Source organism: Balaenoptera ricei, chromosome 17, assembly GCF_028023285.1.
Source record: "Balaenoptera ricei isolate mBalRic1 chromosome 17, mBalRic1.hap2, whole genome shotgun sequence".
Taxonomy (NCBI): Eukaryota; Metazoa; Chordata; class Mammalia; order Artiodactyla; family Balaenopteridae; genus Balaenoptera; species Balaenoptera ricei.
Window position 1 is genome coordinate 30,849,572 of NC_082655.1, and position 26,129 is coordinate 30,875,700.

Genomic DNA, 26,129 nt, shown 5'->3' on the forward strand with positions numbered 1-26,129 from the left:
CTATAATAAGGTCCACAACTAACCTAACTTCCCTATCTGCTGCTTGTTTCTACTCTTCGTACATCACCCATCTCGATGAATAATATATTCCTAACAAAAAAACCTGAGAGCTATCCTTAACTCTTTCTGACACCCAATTAATAACCATATCTTGTTAATCCTAATTCCTAAATCTCTTTCAAATCCATGCCTCCTTTCTTATCACTATTGCTACTATTCTTGTTCAGACCTCAAAATTTTCTCTCTGGACTTTACAACAGTCTTATTAGTCTCCCTGTCTCTAATTTGTTTCTCTACTAATCTACTTTGCACAGACATCATTCTAAAGTGGAAATCTGATCATAACATTCTTGCACTCAAATTTTCTTAATTGCTCCTATGAGATTAAAAAAATCTAAATTTCTTGACACTGCACAACAACAGAGCTCTTTATGAAATTAGTCTTACCTTGCTATGCACTCCCCACCAAGAAAACCAGGGACATAATTTAAAAATAACAAATGACTTGCATTTCCTCATGTGCCAAGTACCCAAGTATATCCCCATTTTTTAAACTGTGCTGTTCCCTCTGCTTGAATGCATCCTTCCATCATTATTACTATTACCACCACCACACCACCACCATCGCTCCTAGAATCATTTTTCACATATAAAAGATAGTAGTACATTTAATCAGACTTCTTAAATATAAAAATAACTTGATTATTCAATAAATCCAAACTCAAATTTATATTTATGTATTTAATTTTATTTGGTATACACCACTATGACCTTACTGTAATTGAAATCCAATACAGGATTTTTTTATGATTAGTCAACTCCACAAAGACAATAATACTGCTGTGGAAGACCAAAGGGGGAAAAAAACTGATATATTTATTTACAGTTCCCTATATTGTAAACATTTAATCTATACACTGTTAGTAACTTTTAATGAGAGCTTTACTTAAACAAGGAAACGATGCCCTGTATTTCTATTCATATTCGGCAATAGCATATTAAATAGATTATCAGATTTTCTTTTTCATTAGCATTATGCTTTCTTTAGATAATTATCTAAACTTTCAAAAGATCTAAATATATCCAAGTACTATACAACTAAATCTACTTAAGCCAACATATTTGGCTTATAATTTCATTTTTAGAATAATTTAAAGTGCTATAAACAACCTGGCAATCAACACTTTCTATAAGAACAAAACTACCTTTAAACATTAATTTACAAGATAATATACAATGTTTACCTGGAATAGCTGAAATTTCAGCACAAGGTCACTGTCACATGTATAACGGCAGGATTTTTTTTTTTTTGCATTACATGAAGCTTTGAAATTAACTGATGAATTATTACCGCAATGGCTTATTATTGGTTTCCTACAAAAGAGGATAAGAACTACTGATATATTTTATCTTTTCTTTTTTTGTTTTTTTGAGGTCACTTGACAGTAAGTTTGCATATTCAACAAGTCTACTGAGTTACAATATTCTACTATAATCATTGCCCTTTTATAACAGCAAATGCTAATGGTGATTAATAACATATACCACTCAAAAAAAAAAAAATCACAAGTTTTTTTTTTTTTTCTTTTGAACAGGAACCTTATTTTGGGAGTTGGTGTGCAACAAGGCTAAAACAACAGAACTATAAAACAGTATACCTGACACAATATGTTGACAAAATATGCATCTGTTTCTTAGTTTTTGTAGTTATGATAATGCCCTGCTAAGCTACAGATATGTAAATAGTATATTTTCTTGCTTGATATATTAAATTCAGTAGAATCATCCAGTTCTCATTCTCCTTTGTCATTTTATAACTCTTTATCAGATAATTCAACGATGAAAGCATATGCCCAAACCTGCAGATCATGTGCACTGTGGTCTATTACAATCAGAATTCTCCTCAAATTTCATTTTTATTAAAATGAATTTGAGAATACAGGCAAAATTAATAAAGAGAATGTTGTACTGTGAATTAAAACTAGAACTCAGTGGTCTATGAAGTATGCATTGTTTTGGCATGTGTTTTTTCCTTTCTAAGAATAACTAAGCTGAGCATGTCCAAAAGTCACCTGTGCCAACCTCACAGATACAGTAGTACCTAGTCTTCATTCCCTCAATATCCCAGGTTAGACTACTCTACTAAAACAATCAATATAGTTTAAAAAATAATAAACCAAAATAGTTTCAACAAAAGAGCACCATCCTATTAGGAGACTGAGAAAACATGGATTATAGATGAGGTGGTCACTATGATCAAAATGCTACCAAAATTCTGACAAACCCTAAGCTGTTACACTGCAGGGACCCACGCCATGGTCTAACCCTAAAGACCTCTGGGACAGAAACATGATTTTAAAAATAAATTCCAAAATTATAGCTGTAAGAAATGGTGATATGAACTATTTTTAAAGCATGAGTTACATGTTACATTGTATTGCTTCTTGAACTTTCCAAACAATGCTTGTTTGTCCATGTCAGGTTTGGGCCATTATCCTGCTAAGAGAGAGAGCATTATATTCATTCAAAAGCCCAGATTTCAATGTCTTGGATAAAGAAGTCTTCCTTCTTAGAAAGTGTATGATTTCCAAATGTTTTACAAGAATGGCTTCTTCCATGGTAGAGATCTCCATCAAGCCACAGGGCAAATTCTCCCCTGTAATACATAGAAGAAAATAGTTCTAACGAAAATCTTCTAATACTTATGACCTAAGTTGTAAAAGAATAATTGCAGAGGTTGTAAAATATTAATTTAATGAGACATTTCAATATTCAACAACTCTAAAAATCTTTTTTTCAAAACCATTCCCTACTCCTTTCCACACAAAGTGGCACAAGACAACTTTGTTTTGTTCATATCCCATTATAAAATCACTTAACATATAGATCAAGGAGTAAGATGAACCCTCTAAAATTATAGAATTAGCTTTTGAGGCAGGTACTACTCTGTTATTCTTTGCCTGGTATTACGAATTTCTCTTTGCTGTTAGGTTTTAATATATTTAACATGAGTTTCTTAGAGACATGAAAACTCCCTATCATCTAAAATAAAATGTTTGGTTAATGTTAAGGGTTCAATCTCTAACTCACAGCTGAGGAAACTTTAGACTTGAGTTGTTCAAGGTCCCACATGTGATTTATGTTGAAGAATTTGAATCAGGTCTATCTGACTCCAAAGCCTATATTCAGTCCATCACATGATTTTGATTTCTTTGGGGCTCCTGTTTGGAATTCTGGAATATCCAGTCCTTATAGCTCCCATTTTCTGAGACTGTACTCACCTTCAAAGACTGTAAACTTGTCTTAAGTTGTTATCAACTGACCCAATGGTTAGTTTAGCTTGCTGGAATCATGTTGCATCATTAACACTAAGTTCCAGCAAATATCTAATGATATTGTGTACATTACTTTCAAAGACTGAAGGCACCCTTAACAGCTTGAAATTATAAGCCACTTGCTTGTGAGGCTTTCCTGGAGAGCTAACTGAATCACATGTAAGACCACCATTGGAGTAGGGCCGAATGACTGCCTTCTCCCCAAACAAAAAAGGTGTAATTGGAACATGTAAACATTATAAGCTGATTCCAACAACTAAAAATAACATGGTTTTTAGTTACCTGGTTATGTCCTTCAAAGAAGGCTACCATAACCATGGTTAATTTTTAATCACTGAAATCATGTCTTCCAAATACCTATCTACAGAGAAGTTGTAAGAGAGAATTTGTTAGAATCACTCAGGATGATGAATATTCAGGCTAACAAGATTCTGTGACCTGAATGAATTATTATTATATATCCTCAAATGTGGGAAACAAGTAACACTTCTATAAGTTTGGGAATTATTTAGCATACATTATTCTGATCCTGAAAGATAGAGAGAAATAACAAATGAAGGAGGTTGTGTTTGCTAAGGGCTAGTTGAGAAGTCTAGGCTAGGAGGCAGTAGAGCAAGCTACCTCCAAACACCATGAAGACTAAATGAAGTTGGAATACCAGAACAAAAAAACAAAGTTTCTCACAATGCTTGCTATGCCAAAAGAATCAAATCAAACTGCTGATTACTCATACTGTTAAAAAAAAAGAAAACAAGCCCTGAAAATTGGGGGGGGGGGGGGGGCGGTCACTAACATTTTTAACAGGAAAACAGATTTCTATTGTCTAAAATATCAATCCAAATAGTCTCCAGGGTAGAATAACATGAAAAATTTTAGACCTTTTTAATAAATTGAGAGAAAGAACATATCACCACGGTTTTTTGAAAATTTGAAAAGTTCTAAGGGATTAGTGTATTTCTCTTTCAACTATCAAGAAGTCACTAGACTTTAAAAGAAGGGTTTTTAATCAAAAGGGAATCAACTAAACAGCATTTTGAGATGAGTAATATTCTACCAACAGTTTCAAATACTACACTCAAGCACCTTCTTGCAAATATTATACTTTCTTAGTCATAATATATAAATTAGGATTCTAATGTCAAAACTTTCCAAAGATGGCTGATTTTATAAATAACACAAATGAATTTTTAAAGTTTCTTTCAAAATCTCACAGTTAAATGTTCAAGAGACTTACCCTCCACCACCAAAAGCTAGTGAATCCATGTCTCCTTTGATAAAAAACATATTATCTCCTGTCCACTTAAAGACCTACAAAAATGACAAAAGCTTTAAATATGTAGATGAAAATATCACTATCTATGTGAATTTCTCTTTTCTGACTACAAGAGTTCGATGGTTAATGAGAAAGTTAAGAAAGTAGAAAATTAGTTAAAAACTGAGTAGATGTCATTAACTTTTATTTTAGCATCAAATATAAATGTACATTAATTTGATAATGTTTTAACATTTTGATATAGGGCCAAGGTCTTTTCTTTGGGTATGAATTTGCCTATCATTATTCTCACAGAAGCCTATAGCACGTGTTTATGCTTTCCAGTTTCAATTTCTTTAAAGAGGAGTGAACGTAAAAACACTTGAGAAATTCAAGGGTAAAACTTCTAGATGTTAATATTCTTAAATATTTTTAACCTTTCATGGAAGTTCTACCTAAACCTAATACAACATCAATTTCTAGCACCTCACCTTTATAAAAATTTTCCGAAGTATTCATTATAGTTTTCAATAAAATAAACTTTAGCACTCACTTTTTCATAGATATATAACATTTGTTTAATTACATTATTAGTTACCAGGTAGAAACAGCATCATAAAAAAGGATTGGAAACAAGTACAACTGAAACTTCAAAAATCTGTAACAACTACAAGCTTCCAGGTAGCTGTAGGCATCAGTTGATGTTTTGTGGAAGGAATGGAAAGCACTAGTTAACCTGGTGAGCCACTTAAACCGAAATTTGTTAAGAGAGTTTGTTCCTATTATGTTATCAAATCCTATTTTGTTCATTATAGAAATTGTTCCTAAAGACAATTCTTTTTAAAACCAACTGTGTTGATTCCTATTTTCAAGGTTATAATTTCATCTCTTAGGTACTGTCTGACATGCTGAACCTGACTGTACCAGAGACTCTGAGATTGCACTCAATGCTTGAAACAGTTACACATTCACTAAAATACATGTATTAAATTTCAGATCTCATTGGTATTAGAATGTATCTAATTTTAGTCAAGTCACAATAAAGAAAATGAAATCAAGTAATCACTTTTGATTTAACCCCAAATAATTTATTTTTTAAGTTTTCAAGACTGACATCATTAAACTTATTTAGTCATTAAAAGTTTCTAGAAATTTTACAATGATAATTAATAAACAAAACAGTAATAATGATGTATACTCCTTACTGAGCCCATGATGTCTTTCTGGTACCACGCCAAGTGTTACACATATATGATTCTCATTTAATTTTTAAACAACCTTGTTACATTTTATGATCCCCATTCTAACCACAGGAAAGTTGAAGCTCACAATGGTCAAAAAAGTGCTTGGTTATCAGTTAGTAAAAGGCAGAGATTGAGAGTCAAATGCAAGTATGCAGGACTCCAAAGTGAATGTTCTGTTCAAGATGCCACCTCTTCACAAACTGAATATAACTGGAATAACTGTTCTTACCTCAAATTCTGGACAGAACGTAAAAACAAAGGTCTCTCCAGTACCATAAAAGCCATCACTTACTTTAAATGGCTCAGATGCCAATGCACCAAAAACCTAAGGATAAAAAAGGCATGTTCAATGACATCACTATTAATTTGTTTCGGTAAGCATTGTCCCATTATATCTGTTTAAGTAAAATACAAAAAGTTTAATATAGCATAGTTTTGTCTACTTGTACTTAAAAAGTGAAACATGACCAGTTGTCACACAATTCATATTATTGTCAGGTACAAAGCATATCAGTTACTCAGTGGGAAAAAACCAGATTTTTCCTAGTTTTGAAATCTAAAAACATGTCTATTATAACAAAAAGATAATCTAAAAAAGTGGTAGCCACATTTCAGCATGACAATGTACACAGTGAGGACAACATGCTGTTGTGGTACTGTAGCACTTACGACAGCAAAAACCCTTCACTATGGGTAAACATTCTACTACTAAAAAGGTATGCCAGTTTCCTCTTCATTAGACAGTAAATTCCATGAGGACAGAACTTCAGTCTGAATTGTTTGGTCCTGTAATGCCTTGGCTTTACATAGTACACGACACACAGTAGATACCCTAAAAAAAGGATGAATAAATGAACAAGAGGCCTGGACAAGTCATTTCAATGTTCTGGGTCTAAGGTTCCAGACCACGAAATGGCAAAGTAGAGTTTGATGATCTCTATAGTCACTATTTCTCCTGACATTCTACTTCCATACTCAATTTTTAAAACAGACTTTTCTTATTGTAAGGTGTTTATGTACATACATATATATAAAATATAATCACACAGCTCAATTTGGAATCATCACAAAGCAAAGTCCCATTTAACCTTCATGCAGACCTAGAAACAGGACATTACCAGCACCCCAGAAACTCTGGACCACCACCTCCACCTCCCAAAAGGAAGCTACTAGGTCTGACAATAACAAAGATGTGTTTTGCCCATTTATGAACTTGCTGTTTCAGGAATAACCAAACTTTCTCTTCCTTATCTGGGACTTTGTTCTTGGTCTCATCCTCACACAATTATCTTTATTTATTTATTCTGTAAATTTTATTTATTTTTTTGCTATTTTTTTTAAAAACATCTTTATTGGAGTATAATTGCTTTACAATGGTGTGTTAGTTGCTGATGTATAACAAAGTGAATCAGCTATACACATACATATATCTCCGTATCGCCTCCCTCTTGCATCTCCCTCCCTCCCACCCTCCCTGTCCCACCCCTCTAGGTGGTCACAAAGCACCGAGCTGATCTCCCTGTGCTATGCGGCTGCTTCCCACTAGCTATCTATTTTACATTTGGTAGTGTATATATGTCCATGCCACTCTCTCACTTCATCCCAGCTTACCTTTCCCCCTCCCCGTGTCCTCAAGTCCATTCTCTACGTCTGCGTCTTTATTCCTGTCCTGCCCCTAGGTTCTTCAGAACGATTTTTTCTTCTTTTTTTTTTTTTACATTCCGTATATATGTGTTAGCATACGGTATTTGTTTTTCTCTTTCTGACTTAGTTCACTCTGTATGACAGTCTCTAGGTCTCCCCACCTCACTACAAATAACTCAATTTTGTTTCTTTTTATGGCTGAGTAATATTCCATTGTATATATGTGCCACATCTCCTTTATCCATTCATCTGTCAATGGACACTTAGGTTGCTTCCAAGTCCTGGCTATTGTAAATAGAGCTGCAATGAACATTGTGGTACATGTCTCTTTTTGAATTATGGTTTTCTCAGGGTATATGCCCAGTAGTGGGATTGCTGGGTCGTATGGTACCTCTATTTTTAGTTTTTTAAGGAACCTCCATACTGTTCTCCATAGTGGCTGTATCAATTTACATTCCCACCAACAGTGCAAGAGGGTTCCCTTTTCTCCACACGCTCACCAGCAATTATTGTCTGTAGAATTTTTGATGATGGCCATTCTGACTGGTGTGAGGCGATACCTCATTGCAGTTTTGATTTTCATTTCTTTAATGATTAATGATGTTGAGCATCCTTTCAGGTGTTTGTTGGCAATCTGTATATCTTCTTTGGAGAAATGTCTGTTTAGGTCTTCTGCCCATTTTTGGATTGGGTTGTTTGTTTTTTTGATATTGAGTTGCATGAACTGCCTGTATATTTTGGAGACTATTCCTTTGTCAGTTGCTTCATTTGCAAATATTTTCTCCCATTCTGAGGGCTGTCGTTTCGTCTTGTTTATGGTTTCCTTTGCTGTGCAAAAGCTTTTAAGTTTCATTAGGTCCCATTTGTTTGTGTTTTTATTTCCATTTCTCTAGGAGGTGGGTCAAAAAGGATCTTGCTGTGATTTATGTCATACAGTGTTCTGCCTATGTTTTCCTCTAAGAGTTTTGTAGTGTATGGCTTTACATTTAGGTCTTTAATCCATTTTGAATTTATTTTTGTGTATGGTGTTAGGAAGGGTTCTAATTTCATTCTTTTACATGTAGCTGTCCAGTTTTCCCAGTACCACTTATTGAAGAGGCTGTCTTTTCTCCATTGTATATTCTTGCCTCCTTTATCAAAGATAAGGTGACCATATGCGTGTGGGCTTATCTCTGGGCTTTCTATCCTGTTCCATTGACCTATATTTCTGTTTTTCTACCACTACCATACTGTCTTGATTACTGCAGCTTTGTAGTATAGTCTGAAGTCAGGGACTCTGATTCCTCCAGCTCTGTTTTTCTTTCTCAGGATTGCTTTGGCTATCAGGGTGTTTTGTGTTTCCACACAAACTGTGAAATTTTTTGTTCTAGTTCTGTGAAAAATGCCATTGGTAGTTTGATAGGTATTGCAATGGATCTGTAGATTGCTTTGGGTAGTAGAGTCATTTTCACAATGTTGATTCTTCCAATCCAAGAACATAGTATATCTCTCCATCTGTTTGTATCTTCTTTAATTTCTCTCATCAGTGTCTTACAGTTTTCGGCATACAGGTCTTTTGTCTCTTTAGGTAGGTTTATTCCTAGGTATTTTATTCTTTTTGTTGCAGTGGTAAATGGGAGTGTTTCCTTAATTTCTCTTTCAGATTTTTCATCATTAGTGTATAGCAATGCAAGAGATTTCTGTGCATTAATTTTGTATCCTGCTACTTTACCAAATTCATTGATTAGCTCTAGTAGTTTTCTGGTAGCATCTTCAGGATTCTCTATGTATAGTATCATGTCATCTGCAAACAGTGACAGATTTACTTCTTCTCTTCCGATTTGGATTCCTTTTATTTCTTTTTCTTCTCTGATTGCTGTGGCTAAAACTTTCAAAACTATGCTGAATAACAGTGGTCAGAGTCTTGTTCCTGATCTTAGTGGAAATGGTTTCAGTTTTTCACCATTGAGAACAATGTTGGCTGTAGGTTTGTCATATATGGTCTTTATTATGTTGAGGTAAGTTCCCTCTATGCCTATTTTCTGGAGAGTTTTTATCATGGGTGCTGAATTTTGTCAGAAACTTTTTCTGCATCTATTGAGATGATCATATGGTTTTTCTCCTTCAATGTGTTAATATGGTTTATCACATTGACTGAGTTGCATATACTGAAGAATCCTTGCATTCCTGGGATAAACCCCACTTGATCATGGTGTATGATCCTTTTAATGTGCTATTGGGTTCTGTTTGCTAGTATTTTGTTGAGGATTTTTGCATCGATGTTCATCAGTGATATTGGTCTGTAGTTTTCTTTTTTTGTGACATCTTTGGTTTTGGTATCAGGGTGATGGTGGCCTCGTAGAATGAGTTTGGGAGTGTTCTGCCCTCTGCTATATTTTGGAAGAGTCTGAGAAGGACAAGTGTTAGCTCTTCTCGAAATGTTGATAGAATTTGCCTGTGAAGCCATCTGGTCCTGGGCTTTTGTTTGTTGGAAGATTTTTAATCACATTCTCAATTTCAGTGCTTGTGATTGTGATTTTTTTTTTTCCATTCAAAAACAGTAATTTATTTATGGCATATTGAAGTGACATTCTTGAAAAATATAAATATAAAAATATAAATATTTTCTATTTCTTCCTGGTTCAGTCTTGGGAGGTTGTGCTTTTCTAAGAATATGTCCATATTTTCCAGGTTGTCCATTTTATTGGCATAGAGTTGCTTGTAGTAATCTCTCATGATTCTTTGTATTTCTGCAGTGTCAGTTGTTAATTCTCCTTTTTCATTTCTGATTCTATTGATTTGAGTCTTCTCCCTTTTTTTCTTGATGAGTCTGGCTAGTGGTTTATCAATTTTTTTTTTATCTTCTCAAAGAACCAGATTTTAGTTTTATTGATCTTAGCTACTATTTCCTTCATTTCTTTTTCACTTATTTCTGATCTGATCTTTATGATTTCTTTCCTTCTGCTAACTTTGGGGGTTTTTTTGTTTTTCCTTCTCTAATTGCTTTAGCTGTAAGGTTAGGTTGTTTATTTGAGATGTTTCTTGTTTCTTGAGGTAGGACTGTATTGCTATAAACTTCCCTCTTAGAACTGCTTTTGCTGCATCCCATAGGTTTTGGGTTGTTGTGTTTTCATTGTCATTTGTTTCTAGGTATTTTGTTTTTCTCTTTGATTTCTTCAGTGATCTCTTGGTTATTTAAGAGTGTACTGTTTAGCCTCCATGTGTTTGTATTTTTCACAGATTTTTTTCCTGTAATTGATATCTAGTTTCATAGTGTTGTGGTCGGAAAAGATACTTGATACGATTTCAATTTTCTTAAATTTACCAAGGCTTGATTTGTGACCCAACACATGATCTATCCTGGAGAATGTCCATGAGCACTTGAGAAGAAAGTGTATTGTGCTGTTTTTGGATGGAATGTCCTATAAATATCAATTAAGTCCATCTTGTTTAAAGTATCATTTAAAGCTTGTGTTTCCTTATTTATTTTCATTTTGGATGATCTGTGCATTGGTGAAAGTGGGGTGTTAAAGTCCCCTGCTATGATTGTGCTACTGTCGATTACCCCTTTTATGGCTGTTAGCATTTGCCTTATGTATTGAGGTGCTCCTATGTTGGGTGCATAAATATTTACAACTGTTATATCTTCTTCTTGGATTGATCCCTTGACCATTATGTAGTGTCCTTCTTTGTCTCTTGTCATAGTCTTTGTTTTAAAGTCTATTTTGTCTGATATGAGGATTGCTACTACAGCTTTCTTTTGATTTCCATTTGCATGGAATATCTTTTTCCATTCCCTCACTTTCAGTCTGTATGTGTCCCTAGGTCTGAAGTGAGTCTCTTGTAGACAGCATATGTACGGGTCTTGTTTTTGTATCCGTTTAGCCAGTCTATGTCTTTTGGTTGGAGCATTTAATCCATTTACATTTAAGGTAGTTATCAGTATGTATGTTCCTATTACCATTTTCTTAATTGTTTTGGATCTGTTATTGTAGGTGTTTTCCTTCTCTTGTGTTTCCTGCCTAGAGAAGTTCCTTTAGCATTTGTTGTAAAGGTGGTTTGGTGGTGCTGAATTCTCTTAGCTTTTGCTTGTCTGTAAAGGTTTTAATTTCTCTGTCAAATCTGAATGAGATCCTTGCTGGGTAATCCTGGTTGTAGGTTTTTCCCTTTCATCACTTTAACTATGTCCTGCCACTCCCTTCTGGCTTGCAGAGTTTCTGCTGAAAGATCAGCTGTTAACCTTATGGGGATTCCCTTGTATGTTATCTGTTGCTTTTCCCTTGCTGCTTTCAATATTTTTCTTTCTATTTAATTTTTGATAGCTTGATTAATATGTTTCTTGGCGTGTTTCTCCTTGGATTTATCCTGTATGGGACTCTCTGCACTTCCTGGACTTGACTATTTCCTTTCCTATATTAGGGAAGTTTTCAAGTATAATCTCTTTAAGTATTTTCTCAGCCCCTTTTTTTCCCCTCTTCTTCTTCTGGGACCCCTATAATTCAAAAGTTGGTGCATTTAATATTATCTCAAAGGTCTCTGAGACTGTCCTCAATTCTTCTAATTCTTTTTTCTTTATTCTGCTCTGTGGTAGTTATTTCCTCTCTTTTATCTTCCAGGTCACTTCTCTGTTCTTCTGCCTCAGGTATTCTGCTATTGATTCCTTCTAGAGAATTTTTAATTATATTTACTGTTTTGTTCATCATTGCTTGTTTGCTCTTTAGTTCTTCTGGGTCCTTGTTAAACGTTTCTTGTATTTTCTCCATTCTATTTCCAAGATTTTGGATCATCTTTACTATCATTACTCGGAATTCCTTTCCAGGTAGACTGCCTATTTCCTCTTCATTTGTTTGATCTGGTGGGTTTTTACCTTGCTCCTTCATCTGCTGTGTAGTTCTCTGTTTTCTCATTTTGCTTAACTTACTGTGTTTGAGGTCTCCTTTTCGCAGCCTGCAGGTTCATAGTTCCCGTTAGTTTTGGTGTCTGCCCCCAGTGGGTGAGGTTGGTTCAGTGGATTTTGCAGGCTTCCTGGTGAAGGGGACTAATGCCTGTGTTCTGGTGGATGAGGCTGCATCTTGTCTTTCTGGTGGGCAGGACCGTGTCCGGTGGTGTGTTTTTGGGTGTCTGTGAACTTGTTATTTTAGGCAGCCTCTCTGCTAATGGGTGGGGTTGTGTTCCTGTCTTGCTAGTTGTTTGGCATAGGGTGTCCAGCACTGTAGCTTGGTGGTCGTTGAGTGGAGCTGGGTCTTCATGTTGAGATGGAGATCTCTGGGAGAGCTTTCGCCGTTTGATATTATGTGGGGCCGGGAGGTCTCTGGTGGACCAATGTCCTGAACTCAGCTCTCTAACCTCAGAGGCTCAGGCCTGACACTTGGCTGAAGCACCAAGACCCTGATAGCCACATGGCTCAGAAGAAAAGGGAGAAAAAAAAAGAAAGAAAGAAAGAAAGAATGAAAAACAAATTAAAATAAAGTTATTAAAATAAAAAATATATTATTAAAAATTAAAAAATAAATTAAAAAAGAAAGAAAGAAAGAAGAGAGCAGCCAAACCAAAAAACAAATCCACCAATGATAACAAGTGCTACAAACTATACTAAAAAAAACCAAAACAAAGCGAAAAAAAGACAGAACCCTAGGTCAAATGGTAAAATCAAAGCTATACAGACAAGATCACACAAAGAAGCATATACATACACACTCATGAAAGGAGAAAAAGAAATATATATATATATATATATATATATATATATATATATATGAAGAAAAAAGGAAGAGAGCACCAAATCAATAACAAACCTACCAATGATAATAAGCTCTAAATACTAAACTAAGGTAAACATAAAACCAGAAACAAATTAGATGCAGAAATCAAACCCCAAGTCTACAGTTGCTCCCAAAGTCCACCTCTTCAATTTTGGGACGATTCATTGTCTATTCAGGTATTCCACAGATGCAGGGTATATCAATTTGATTGTGGAGATTTAATCCACTGCTCCTGAGGCTGCATGGAGAGATTTCCCTTTCTCTTCTTTGTTCGCACATTTCCTGGGGTTCAGCTTTGGATATGGCTCCGCCTCTGCGTGTAGGTCGCTGAAGGCATCTGTTCCCCACCCAGACACGACGGGGTTAAAGTAGCAGCTGATTAGGGGGCTCTGGCTCACTCAGGCCAGGGGGGAGGGTGGGGTACGGAATGTGGGGCAAGCCTGTGGCAGCAGAGGCCGACATGACGTTCCACCAGCCTGAGGCGCGCTGTGCGTTCTCCCGGGGAAGTTGTCCCTGGATCACGGGACCCTAGTAGTGGTGGGCTGCACAGGCTCCCGGGAGGGGAGGTGTGGATAGTGACCTGTGCTTGCATACAGGCTTCTTGGTGGCTGCAGCAGCAAGCAGCCTTAGCATTCCATACCCATCTCTGTGGTCCGCACTGATAGCTGCGTCTCGCGCCCGTCTCTGGAGCTCGTTTAGGCAGTCCTCTGAATCCCCTCTCCTTGCGCACCCCGAAACAATGGTCTCTTGCCTCTTAGGCAGGTCCAGACTTTTTCCCAGACTCCCTCCTGGCTAGCTGTGATGCACTAGTCCCCTTCAGGCTGTGTTCATGCAGCGAACCCCAGTCCTCTCCCTGGGGTCTGACCTCTGAAAGCCGGAGCCTCAGCTCCCAGCCCCCACCCGCCCTGGCCAGTGAGCAGACAAGCCTCTCAGGCTGGTGAGTACTGGTCGGCAGCAATGCTCTGTGCAGGAATCTCTCCGCTATGCCTTCTGCACCCCTGTTGCTGCACTCTCCTCCATGTCTCTGAAGCTTCCCCCCACCCACCTGCCATCTCTGCCAGTGAAGGGGCTTCCTAGTGTGTGGAAACTTTTCCTCCTTCACAGCTCCCTCCCAGAGGTGCAGGTCCCATCCCTATTCTTTTGTTTATGTTTTTTTTTTTTTTTTCTATTGCCCTACCCAGGTACGTGGGGAGTTTCTTGCCTTTTGGGAAGTCTGAGGTCTTCTGCCAGAGTTCAGCAGGTGTTCTGTAGGAGCTGCTCCTCACGTAGATGTATTTTTTATGTATTTGTGGGGAGGAACGTTATCTCCACATCTTACTCCTCCGCCATCTAGAAGCTATCTCTCACGATTATCTTTAACTTTCTAAAATTTACCCATATTTCAAGACTGTCAATTTCCACTATTTCCCTGAACCTCATTCTTATCTCCCTCAGATAGGAATGAACAATCTAAACACCCCTTTTACTTTTTGTAGGTTCTAACTATACTAGGCATATTTTGCTTGGCTTTAGAGATACTCGCATACTTTAGTATTCTTTTCTACCAGATTATAATTCCTTTGATGGCAGGAACTGTTTAATTATTCATGTTCATATCTATCCCTCTGTAGGACTCAGCATTGCCTTGCATATCAAAAGCACTCAATAATTACCAGTTAAACTTAATAAAATGTACTAATGAAAATTTTTAGCAAAAGAACATGCTAACGTTACTGTTACTACCATCTCTTAAAAGGTAAGGTGTCTATGTTGTTATTTTTCATACCTGCCCATCACTGTCTTTAATCACCATCAGCACTGGAGTGTCTAAACCTGTCATTGTTCGATAAAGGGTCTTCAAGCTTGTACCATGCTTCCCAGTACCATAAACAAGAGTCCATGGGTAGCCAATTGTTCTTGGTGGAAGATGCTTGGTAAGCTTTGAAAAATAAATTGTTAACACATACTCAATAGTTGCTTATTATTAATCTGTATGATACTAATGCCAGTTGGAATTTAATAGTACTTTATAAAATGCAGCCTACAAAAATAACAGTAGAAAATATCATTGTCAAAGATACTGAGATGCTTGAAGAATAACTGTACATTTCTCAGTATGACATATTAATTGTTCATTAGGAAAAGAAACAGTCATACCAAACAACATGCAGATTAGAATAGAGGCAAGAAACATGGATTAATTATTGTTTGCATCCTCTGTATCAAATTAACAAAAATATTTGACGAACTGTTAGCTTGATTATTAATAACCTCTCAAATCCAGAGGCAGACTATCAGAATTAGAAATCAAGCTTCAATATGTTATAACTGTATGGCTTTGAACATTTACGTAACCTCTTGGCACCCAAGTTTCTTCACTTACAAAATGTGACAATAAGAGCATCCAACTCCTATGGGGGCTGCAACAACTACATTAGATTACCCATATAAAGCAAGTAACTGGCACACAATAAGAAATTAAATACTGGCCATTATATTGTCTCACCTAAATTGCTACTGTTATTTATTTTAACATCTGCTTACCCAAATCTCCTAATACCTTCTATTACATTAGTTGCTATATTTTGTTTACTTTTTCTTCATTGAAGACTAAGACTAGGAACAATAGCCCTGCTTCTTCAGTTTTCAAAACAACTGAAAACGGGCTATTTTATTCTCTTGGCACACACTCAGAAATGCCCATATGTGGGTATGTCATACCTTTTCAATTTGATCTGGCAGTAAGAGTTCACTGGGATCACTTAGGTTTGGTCGAAAAGATTCAGATTCCAGGTCTGCTTTCACTGGAGTAACCTGCTTTGAATTTATATCTTCCCTTGTAGTAATCTAAAGAAGTAAACAGCAGCAACATATTAATACAGAACGGCAACAAACCTTCAAAAATTTTAGCCTTTTGAGAGAAATAAAACCTTATACCTTAAAAAAGGTGGCTAAAGCTTTAATTTAGGATTTTAGAATAAGAAAAAGATGCTCCATCTAATAACAATGGCATGTCCAATGCAGAAAAAGTTTTTTTATAAGCAGACATTTTTCTCATCTACTACATGAGGAAGGACAGGTATTGAATGATAAACTCCACATTTCTGGTAAAAAGAGGTTAAGTTGCATGGAAACTTTAATTTTTCTGTTCAAGGGCAAAAAATGAGCCAGCTAGCTTGCTTTTTATCTGTGCTATTTAAAATATGTGAGATTATTTTTTCATGGTAAACATAAAATTTGCCAAAAGTAATTAGGAAAACTTCCTGGGTGCCAAAATTTTAATTAAAAAAATAGTACAAAAAAAAAGTATAATGTTTCATTGGTGTGCATGTGTATGTGAATTTATCTGCTTCATTGAAAAGGTTATCATTATTTTTAGAAATGCCTTTTTAATTTTTACTTTCTAAACATGAAATTTTTTTATCTAGCTGAACCAAACAATACATTTAAAAGTTAACTTTTTCACAAACCTATTTTTTAAATTAGAACAATGTGATGCACTAAAAAGTATGTATGCTTTTGCTTGATGGAAATGATCTCACTGATATTCTTAAGATGATAAAAATGTTGATTAAATCAAAACAAATTCTTATACAATTTATTCTGTTGGCACTTTTTCCTATTAATTTTATTTTCATATGTAAAATGGAATAATATTAGAAAATAAAATATATGAAACAACAGTGATATTCTTAAAGTGACAGAAACGTTGATTAACTTAAATTCCTGTACAATTTATTCTGTTGGCACTTTTTCATATTAATTTTATTTTAATATATAAAATGCAGTAATATTAGAAAATAAAATATATGAAACTACTGTTGATGAAACTTTGAAATTGGAAAACAGAATTCTATTGCAGCAGATAACTAAAATGCAGCAATTCTCGATGACTGTGATTCCACGCAGGAATGAAATCTTGCTAAATTATTTTGTTCCTTTAACAGATTTCTTACCAAACTTAAACAACATATATTTTCAACCAATACGTGTTCTAGAACTGTATTGTTTTTTGATGAAAACTATATTAATTCTTTCACATCATCATCATGTTTTACCCTTATTTTGATGATGTGAAAGGTTAAAAAAAATCCAAGGCAGCATGAGAAGCATTAAAAGAAAAGAAAAAAATTCAGGAGTTCTAGCAAAGCCATGAAAGCATATCTCATTAAGAAGAGGAAAACACACAGTAATACACAAAGCTGAAAAATGAGGTCAAATATATAGTTCTTATTCCTGAAAAATCACAAAGATTATTTCACAGAATTTTAAATAATTTATCTAGTTGAAGTGCCTAATCTATACTATTCCAAAGTATTTCTAATACCAACCAGGAAAACCTCAAGGACAAAAACAATTCGTCTCATTATGATATTTGATGTAGGGTTGATACAACTGAAATAGCCTTTAAGAAGAGAACCTTGCTTTCTGTTAAATTTTTAAACATTTTCCCACAGTACCACATCTTTCGGATTCCATTTAGTAAAGATTCAACCTCAAATCCAAGACATTCTTCCAATGTAAAATGAAAACTCCTCATCAATCTAAGAAACACACAGTACTGAGAACAGTTCTAAAATAACAGAAAATTCCTCTGAACATTTTTCAAATGAAAAGATGCCAGAAAAGATAGTCCTACAGCTCTTCAAGGCAATACTGTACTCTTTAATACAAAAGGAATTTTCTGATGGGGTATTTTAGTGCTGCAGTCAAAACGAATCCTTCAGAAAAGAGATTTGCCCTGACAAAAGACACTGAAAACAGGGAATATTCAATCTCTGGAGGGGTTTAAACTACTGAAGGGGGCACCTGGAGACGTCTGCAGAGTGTGCGCAGTTCTTCAGTATTTAGAGCATCGATCCTGCGGTGATACTCAGCCACTGACACTACCTGAATATGGAGACAGGAAGACAATAATTCCACTGACAGTTGAGAAAAACAGCCAAAACAAAACAAAAATTGGAGAAATTTAAATGGGAAAGAGAACTGTAATCAGGATTTCTTTCCCCACTCCATGCTGAAAATCCAAGAGATTTATATATTAAACTACGGTGAAATACACATGAATGAATTTAACTTATTAACTACTACATCCAACTAACTACTAGTACACAACTTAAGGTTTATTTATAACTACTAGTACACAACTTAAGGTTCATATAGACAGAATTTGACTGAATAAATAGAATTACAGTCGTTTATAAAAGAAACGCTATATAAAACATAACATGCTTTGCTAACATCAAAGATAACATCTAAAATCTGTCTTGCAGTTTACAAAGAAAATGGTAGTTTCAACTCTCCCCTTCAAATCAGTTTAACTCAAACGTTACATCCTAATGGCAATGCTGGAAAAATTTCTTCTAGGCAAAGGTAACAAACATACCCATGCTATATGATCTGTATCAGAACAGAGAAGTGGGGGAGCAAGAAAAAGATATGAAGTACATTTTAAAACCTAAGACAGTAAGAAAAATAAGCTCCAGAAATAGAAAATTAGATTTTTAAAAGCATATCTAATAGCATTCTCAGGCATGTCCACTTAGTCTTTCTAAATGATCCTAAACTGAAAGTTTTTGCCTTTCCTCTACAGTAATTCTTTGTAGTTGGTACTGTAGCAGTTATTTGTGACTAAAACTTAATGACTTTCCTACACTCCAAATTTCTAAGGGAAATTCTATATCTTCTGTAATTGCCTAGACCAGTCTCTTGCACGGTGCTGAATTTGAAAGCCATGTTTGACAGATAAATATTATTATAAAAAGCCCACGAAAACAGACAAGTTTCCTCAGACTGACACAACAGCTTCAGCTTTTTCAGATCATGACATAATTCCCAAAACAGTAAGCATAATATAGTGAACTCTGGTGGTGCTGTAAGTATGTGCTGAATTCTCCTGACCTATGACAAATTCCTCTTGTGATCAATCAATTATGTGTAGAGGTTCTGGCCACAAAATGCAGTTAAACCAACTGACCCATAAAAGGTTTAGATTCTTACACTAACCTAGGTTTTAAAAGGTTCTTGTTCCAGTCAACTAAAACAAATTAGCTACTTCTATGAAGAGCTGCAAACTTGTTGAAAGCAATGAAAGACATGAGAATAGAAAAAAGGAAAAGAAACCAAACAGATTTTCCATTCTGGCCATTATTATTAGATTGACTTTTGAAAAGCGAGAATGCTTGCAATATGATAGCTGACTCCCTACTTACAAAGAAACCCAAAGTAGTTATGATTTCAAGCTCTGGGGAATCAGATGGACCTAGGTTTTCTCCCTTCCTTATCTATTTCTCCATAAAACAGTGGAAATAATAATAGTACATACTAAATAGGGTTTTTGTGTAAATAAAACAAAGAAATGAAATGCACATAAAGGATTGAGTCTAGTGCCCACCACAGACTAAATAGGGGTTAACACTACTTTTACTTAATTTTCCATCAATTACCCTAAGGACTAAAGGATAATGTTGAAGAGTCTCCATATTTGTTTTTGGGTTTTATTTTTGATATTAAAGTATTTCAGTTTTAAGAACTCAACCATTTTGTATACTTTGTCTATTCTGAAAGTTTAATTTAAAAATATTAAAGATTTTTCAATTAAGAACAACAGAATTTTCAATAAAGATGAAAGAAAAATTAGGTACTAAAAGTAAAAAAATAAAAATCACAGCTTGCTTTTCTAAGACCAGCAAAAGAAATCTCTACAAAATATTTAATGACCAGTTATATCTTTCTTCCTTTTTCCTATGGCATTCAGTCTAATCGAGAATTTCCTAGACAAGAATTTTCAAATTATATGACTTAACTATTCCTCTGCATTCTTTCTATTCCTCTACTCAACACTGATCTTACACTGAAAGCTCTTCCTTTTACCATATAAAACACAGTTCCTGGATGAAAGTAAAATTGAATTTGCTCACAAAAGGGATCAGTTATAATCTAATTGTATCAACATCACTTAGAGTGGGAATCATCAGTGAGGGAACCATAAACTGCCATCATAAGTATAAGCTTATTAACATCTGGTAGTCATAGTTTCTTTAATGTCACAAATCTACTTTCCTCATTCATTTTGTTTTTTAAACTGTATTCCTTTCTGGAACTTATAAACTCACCACTTCCTTACCTTTAAATATTTACTCATGCTGTGATGAATGATGATATACAATATCGTCAAAAGAATAGGTGAACTAATAAAGAAAAAGGATTTGAAATCAAATGACTATGATCTTGGGTGACCTCAGCCTGCAGCAGCTTCAAGCAGGATTTCGGTTCCCCGGCTAGAGACTGAAGTCAGGCCTCGGCAGTGAGAGCATTGAATCCTAGCCACTAGACCACCAGGGACAGTGGCCAGCGACAAGGTCCCTGGCTCGTCGGCTTTGTAGAAATGAATCCCCAGAGATGAAAAGTAGTGAAACAAGTAAAGTGTTTATTAGGAGGAAAAAGGGTACGTATGAATAGACTCACATGGGTGGACTCAGAGAGTCGAGAGTCGTGTGCTTGTAGTAGTTTACCTCACTTGTATGGGGCATTTCTTCTGGGTTCCCTTTGGCCAATTATCTTGCTTTGCCTGGTCCTGAGTCTGTAACTGGTTTATCTCAGGGTCCTCCCATGTGTGCACGTGCATCTCTTAGCCAAGATGGAATTCTAGAGAAGAGGCCTATAGGTAGGTTGACATCACTTACTATGGGGTGACGCCCCCTCCCTTTTTGACCTCTGTGGAGCCTTTCTGCGCACGTGTAGTGGGAAAGGTCTCCTTGACTCTGAGAATGAGAAATATGTGGTCCCTTTATCTTTCATGTGGGCAGGGCTTAGCTTCTCCTTCCTCCTGCTATTGTATTCATCTTGGAGAATCTGTCCACAGGGGATAAACTCCAGCTGCTCAGCCTGGGGCCCATCTATCTCCTGCCTCAACTAGAGAAATATACTTCCTCCTCTCAAAATAAATGAATAAAGAGATATAGATTCCTAGTATATATGGTGGATCTGGAATTAGTCTCAAATTAATTTTTAACCCCTTGCTAAATCATACTCCATGTACAGAATGTATTACTTTACCCAAAAGATTAAACCTAAGTGGAAAATGGACAGATTGCTACAAAATGTCCTGTATCACACTCCCAATTATTAAAGGTACACAGTTGAGGAAATCAAGACCTTCTAACTAAAACTGTATTCACTGTCTGGCTAAAAAGTCATTTCCTGAGGAGCAAAGTGGTTTGCATATACTGCTAAATCCCATCTGCAGAAACTAAATACTAATGAACTACCCTCTGCAGAATTAAGTGCTACTCTCTAGTCTCTTCAGTTTTTGACAAAGGACTCACAAAGTGAGAGCATTTATTTTCAACAAATTACAAATGTAAAGGCAGAATTAAATCTACCCATCTCTATTATAAAGAGACTAATAACAACAACAACCAGAACAGAAGCTGAAAATAGAGGAAATGTATAGTTGCTGCAAATCCCATGAATAAGAACATGCTCTCCTAGAAAGAAAAGAGCTTCAGTCTAACATCGGTCTAACAGTCCTCCTTCCAGGATATTCCGGTATTTCCCCCTGAGATTACACCATAAACAAGCCAAAAACCTCCCTTCCCCCAACTGCCTTGCAGACTAAAAAAGATATCTGTGAATGTGTAAATTTTATTTCTCACTTATGCCTTACTTTTATTCCTTAGTAAAGGAAGATGGGGTAGAAAGAAAAATGTTACTTAACAATGCCATTTATATTTACTTTGGAATCCAAAAATATTTTTAAAAAGGAGGAAATTAAGTTGAGCTGTTGTAGCTAACAAAAAAGGGCATACAACAGCATCCTGAAGTTACATAACATTCTGTTCTATATTTCATAATATATGACAAAGTCTTATCACAAAATAAGACCTGGATTATGTTAAAACTCCTTTTTGCCTTAAATTAAAACTACTGTTTTCAAAATACACTTCCGTAACTTAAATAAAATATAAAAGGAGCAAATAGAGAATCATAAATTAGGTAACTAGAAAGTAGAATTAATAGAGGGGAAAAAAGGATTAAATCCAGAATGAATACAAAACAGAACACATTACTGAAGTTTTGATTTGAAGAAATCTTTTATATTTAAAATTACATCCTGTTAAGTATATCTGCAGATGACTCACATAGAATTTCATAAGAAGGCAGATATATTCACTGTTCTTTTAGTCAAAAAGAAACCTGTTAACTACTCAAAACCATTCAATTACAATATGTATATATTATACTAGCCTCATGGAACAATAAACGTAAGAAGTGAATCTCACAAAAAGGGAATAATCTTGTTTTCTCCACAGCATATCAGGGGAAAAGAACACTCATTACATAATCTTGAGATATATTAATTCATTATTATAGTTGGAGACTTCAAAACTCCTCTATCAGTAATTTGCAAATCTGACAGAAAATCAGTAAGGACATTGCTGAACTGAACAGTATTCTCAGTTAGTTGGATCTAATTGACATGTATAGAATACTCCATCCAACAACAGCTGAATACATATTCTTCTCAAGCTCACATGGAACATTCACTCAGATAGAACACATTCTGGAACATAAAACATACCTTAACCAATATAAATCATAAAGTATGCTCTCAGACCACAATGAAATTAAACTAGAAATCAGTAACAGAGAAATAGTGCGAAAATCCCAAATTACTTTAGAACAACACACTGCTAATTAACACATAATCATTAAAGTCTTGGGAGATATTTAAAATATTGTGAACTAAATAAAAACAAAAATATAACTTACCAAAATTTTGGGATACAGTGAAAGCAGGAATTAAGAGGAAAATTTATAGCACTGAATGCATATGTAAGAAAAGAGAAAGATCTAAAATCAATAATCTCAGCTTCCATTTTAGGAAACTAGAAAAAGAAGAGCAAATTAAATCTGAAGTCGAAGAAAAGAAATAATAGAAAAAAATCAGAGTAGAAATCAGTGAAATTGAAAACAGAAAATCAATAGAGAAAACTCAACAAAACCAAAAACTAGTTCTTTGGAAAGATCAATAAAATTGATAAACCTCTAGCCAGGCTAACTAAAACAAGAAAAAGAACACACAAATAAATTATATCATAAATGAAGACAGGCCATCATTATTGATAATAAAGGAAAATAAAGGAATATTATAAACAACTCTAAACCTGTGAATTTGAAAACCTAGATGAAATGGACCAATTCCTTGAAAGATACAAACCACTAAACTCACACAGAAGAAACAAATCATCTCAACAGCCCTATAGCTACTAAATAAATTGAATTAGTAATTAATAGCCTTGCAAAACAGAAAGTTCCAGGCCCAGTTCTAGCCAACTAAAATGAATTAGCTACCAGTAAACATCAAGGTAACTCTATCAAAAGCTATGCAAACTTGTTGAGTGCTAATGATAGACATGATAATAGAAGAAAGGAAAACTGAACAGATTTTCATTCTGGCCAATATAATTATATTGACTTTTGCAAGGCAAAAATGCATACACCACGGCAGCTGATTTTGTACTTACAAAGAAACCCAAAGTGGTATGATCTCTAGCTCTGAAGCATCTTCAGTGAATCCAGATAGATTCACTAGTGAATTCAATTAAACATTTAAGGAAGAAATTATACTAACTCTCTACAATCTCTTCCAGAAAAACAGAAGCAGAGAAAATACTTCCCAATTCATTCTATGGGGCCAGCACTACCCTAATAAAAAATAAACAAAGACATTGTAAGACAAACTACAGACCAATATCTCTCATGAACATACATGCAAAAAAACCTCAACAAAATATTACCAAATTGAATCCAACAATGTATAAAAAAGATTTCTATACAATGACCAAGTGGGATTTAATTCCAGGTATGCAAGGGATATGCAAGGTATTTCAACATTTGAAAATCAACTGATATAATCTATTACACATAAATAGATGCAGAAAAAGCATTAGTCAAAATCTAACATTCATTATAAAAACTCCCGGCAACCTAGAAATAGAGGGTAACTCCTGCAACTTGATTAAGAACATCTAACGAAAAAATCCTACAATTAACATCATACATAATGGTGAAAAATGAAATACTTTCCCACTCCTGTTCAACACTGTACTGGAAGACCTAGCTAATGCAGTAAAACAAGAAAAGGAAATAAAAGGTATACAGATTGGGAAGGATGGAATAAAACTCTTAGTAGACGACGTAATTGTCTATAAAGAAAATTCTAAAGAATCATCCAAAAACTACTGGAATTAATAAGCAATCATAGTAGGCTTGCAGGATACAAGGTTATGTACAAAAGTCAACTGCTTTTCTACATATCAGCAATGAGTAATTGGAATCTGCAATGTAAAACCATACTATTTATATTAGTATGGAAAAAAATGAAATACATGAAGAAAAGTACAAAATTTTGAAGAAAGAAATCAAAGAAAATTTAAATAAATGAAGAGATATTCCATGTTCATATATATGGATAGGAAGACAATACTGTCAAGGTATCAGTTTTTCCCAACTTGGTCTACAGACTCAACACGATTCCAATAAAAATCCCACCAAGTTATTTTGTGGATATAGGCAAACTGATTAAAGTTTATGTAGAAAGATCCCAATGCCAACACAATAATGAAGGAAAAGAACAAAACTGAATGACTGACACTATTCAACTTCAAGACTTACTATAAAGTAATCAAGATTGTGATACTGGCAAAAGAACAAACAGATCAGTGGAATGGAAGAGAGCACCTACATATAGACTCACACAAATACAGTCAATTGATTTTTGACAAAGAAGCAAAGATCATGCAATGAAGAATGGATGGTCTTCTACCAAATAGTGGTGGAACAACTGGACAACCACACACAAAAAAGTTAATCTAGACAAAGTCCTTATACTTTTCACAAAAATTAACTCAAAATGGATCATCAACCTAAATGTAAAATGCAAAACTATAAAACAACTAGAAGATAATACAGAAAAAAATCTAGGTGAAGATGGGTTTGAAGATGCATTTTTAGATAGAACACCAAAAGCATGATCCATAAAAAAAAACTAGTAAGTTGGACTTCATTATAATTAAAAACGTCTGCTCTGTAACAGACACTGTCAAGAGAATAAAAAAATAATCCACAGACTGGGAGAAAATCTTTGTAAAATACATTGCTGATAAATATGTTATCCAAAATATACAAAGAGCTCTTAAAAAACAACAAGAGAACAAACAAAACATGAACTAAAGATCTGGACATGTAAGAATATGAAAAGATGCTCTATGTCATATGTCATCAGAAAAATGCAAATTCAAATAACAATGGGATACCACTACGCACCTATTTAGAATGAAAGCACTGACAATATTAAATGCTGGTGAGGATGTAGAGCAGCAGGAACTCTCATTCATTGTTGGTAGAGCACAAAATGGTACAGCCACTTTGGAAAACAGTTTGGCAGTTTCTGTTACAAAACTAAACATACTCTTATTATACAATCCAGCAGTCACACTCCTTGGTATTTACCTAAATGAGCTGAAAACCTAGGTCCACATAAAATCTGCACATGAATGTTTATAACAACCTTTTATTTAGTATAAGTGTCAAAACTTGGAAGTAACCAAAATGTCCTTTTATAGGTGAATAGATAAACTGTGGTACACTGAGAAAATGGAATGTTAAATGTCAGCACTAAAAAGAAATGAGCTATCAAGCCTTGAAAAGACAGGGAGGAACCTTAAATGCATTTTACTAACTGAAAGAAGCCAATATGAAAAAGCTACATATGATACGATTCCAACTAGATGATACTCTGGGAAAGGCAAAACTATAGAAAGATTAAAAACATCAGTGGTTCTCAGGTAGAGGGAAGGAGGGATGAACAGATGGAGCATAGGGCATTTTGAAGGCAATGAAACTACATTGTATCATCCTGTAATGGCAG

At 34.9% G+C, this 26,129-nt stretch overlaps 1 protein-coding gene across 8 annotated transcripts in view; it reads right to left on the reverse strand.

Annotated features, from left to right (window-relative positions):
* Positions 1 to 726: 726 nt before the first annotated feature.
* OXR1 (oxidation resistance 1) overlaps positions 727 to 26,129 on the reverse strand; it is a 475,322-nt gene continuing 449,919 nt past the window's right edge. For 5 of the 8 annotated variants that reach the window (XM_059901530.1, XM_059901534.1, XM_059901535.1 and 2 more), the window contains 6 exons: positions 18,005 to 18,085; positions 15,917 to 16,042; positions 14,982 to 15,134; positions 6,061 to 6,156; positions 4,570 to 4,643; positions 727 to 2,656 (listed from right to left, as the gene is read on the reverse strand). In XM_059901530.1, coding sequence (XP_059757513.1) covers positions 2,521 to 2,656; positions 4,570 to 4,643; positions 6,061 to 6,156; positions 14,982 to 15,134; positions 15,917 to 16,042; positions 18,005 to 18,085 — 666 coding nt within the window. In that variant the 3' untranslated portion in view covers positions 727 to 2,520. The remainder of the gene's footprint in view (positions 2,657 to 4,569; positions 4,644 to 6,060; positions 6,157 to 14,981; positions 15,135 to 15,916; positions 16,043 to 18,004; positions 18,086 to 26,129) is intronic. The other 3 variants (XM_059901532.1, XM_059901533.1, XM_059901537.1) reach the window with 1 other exon arrangement.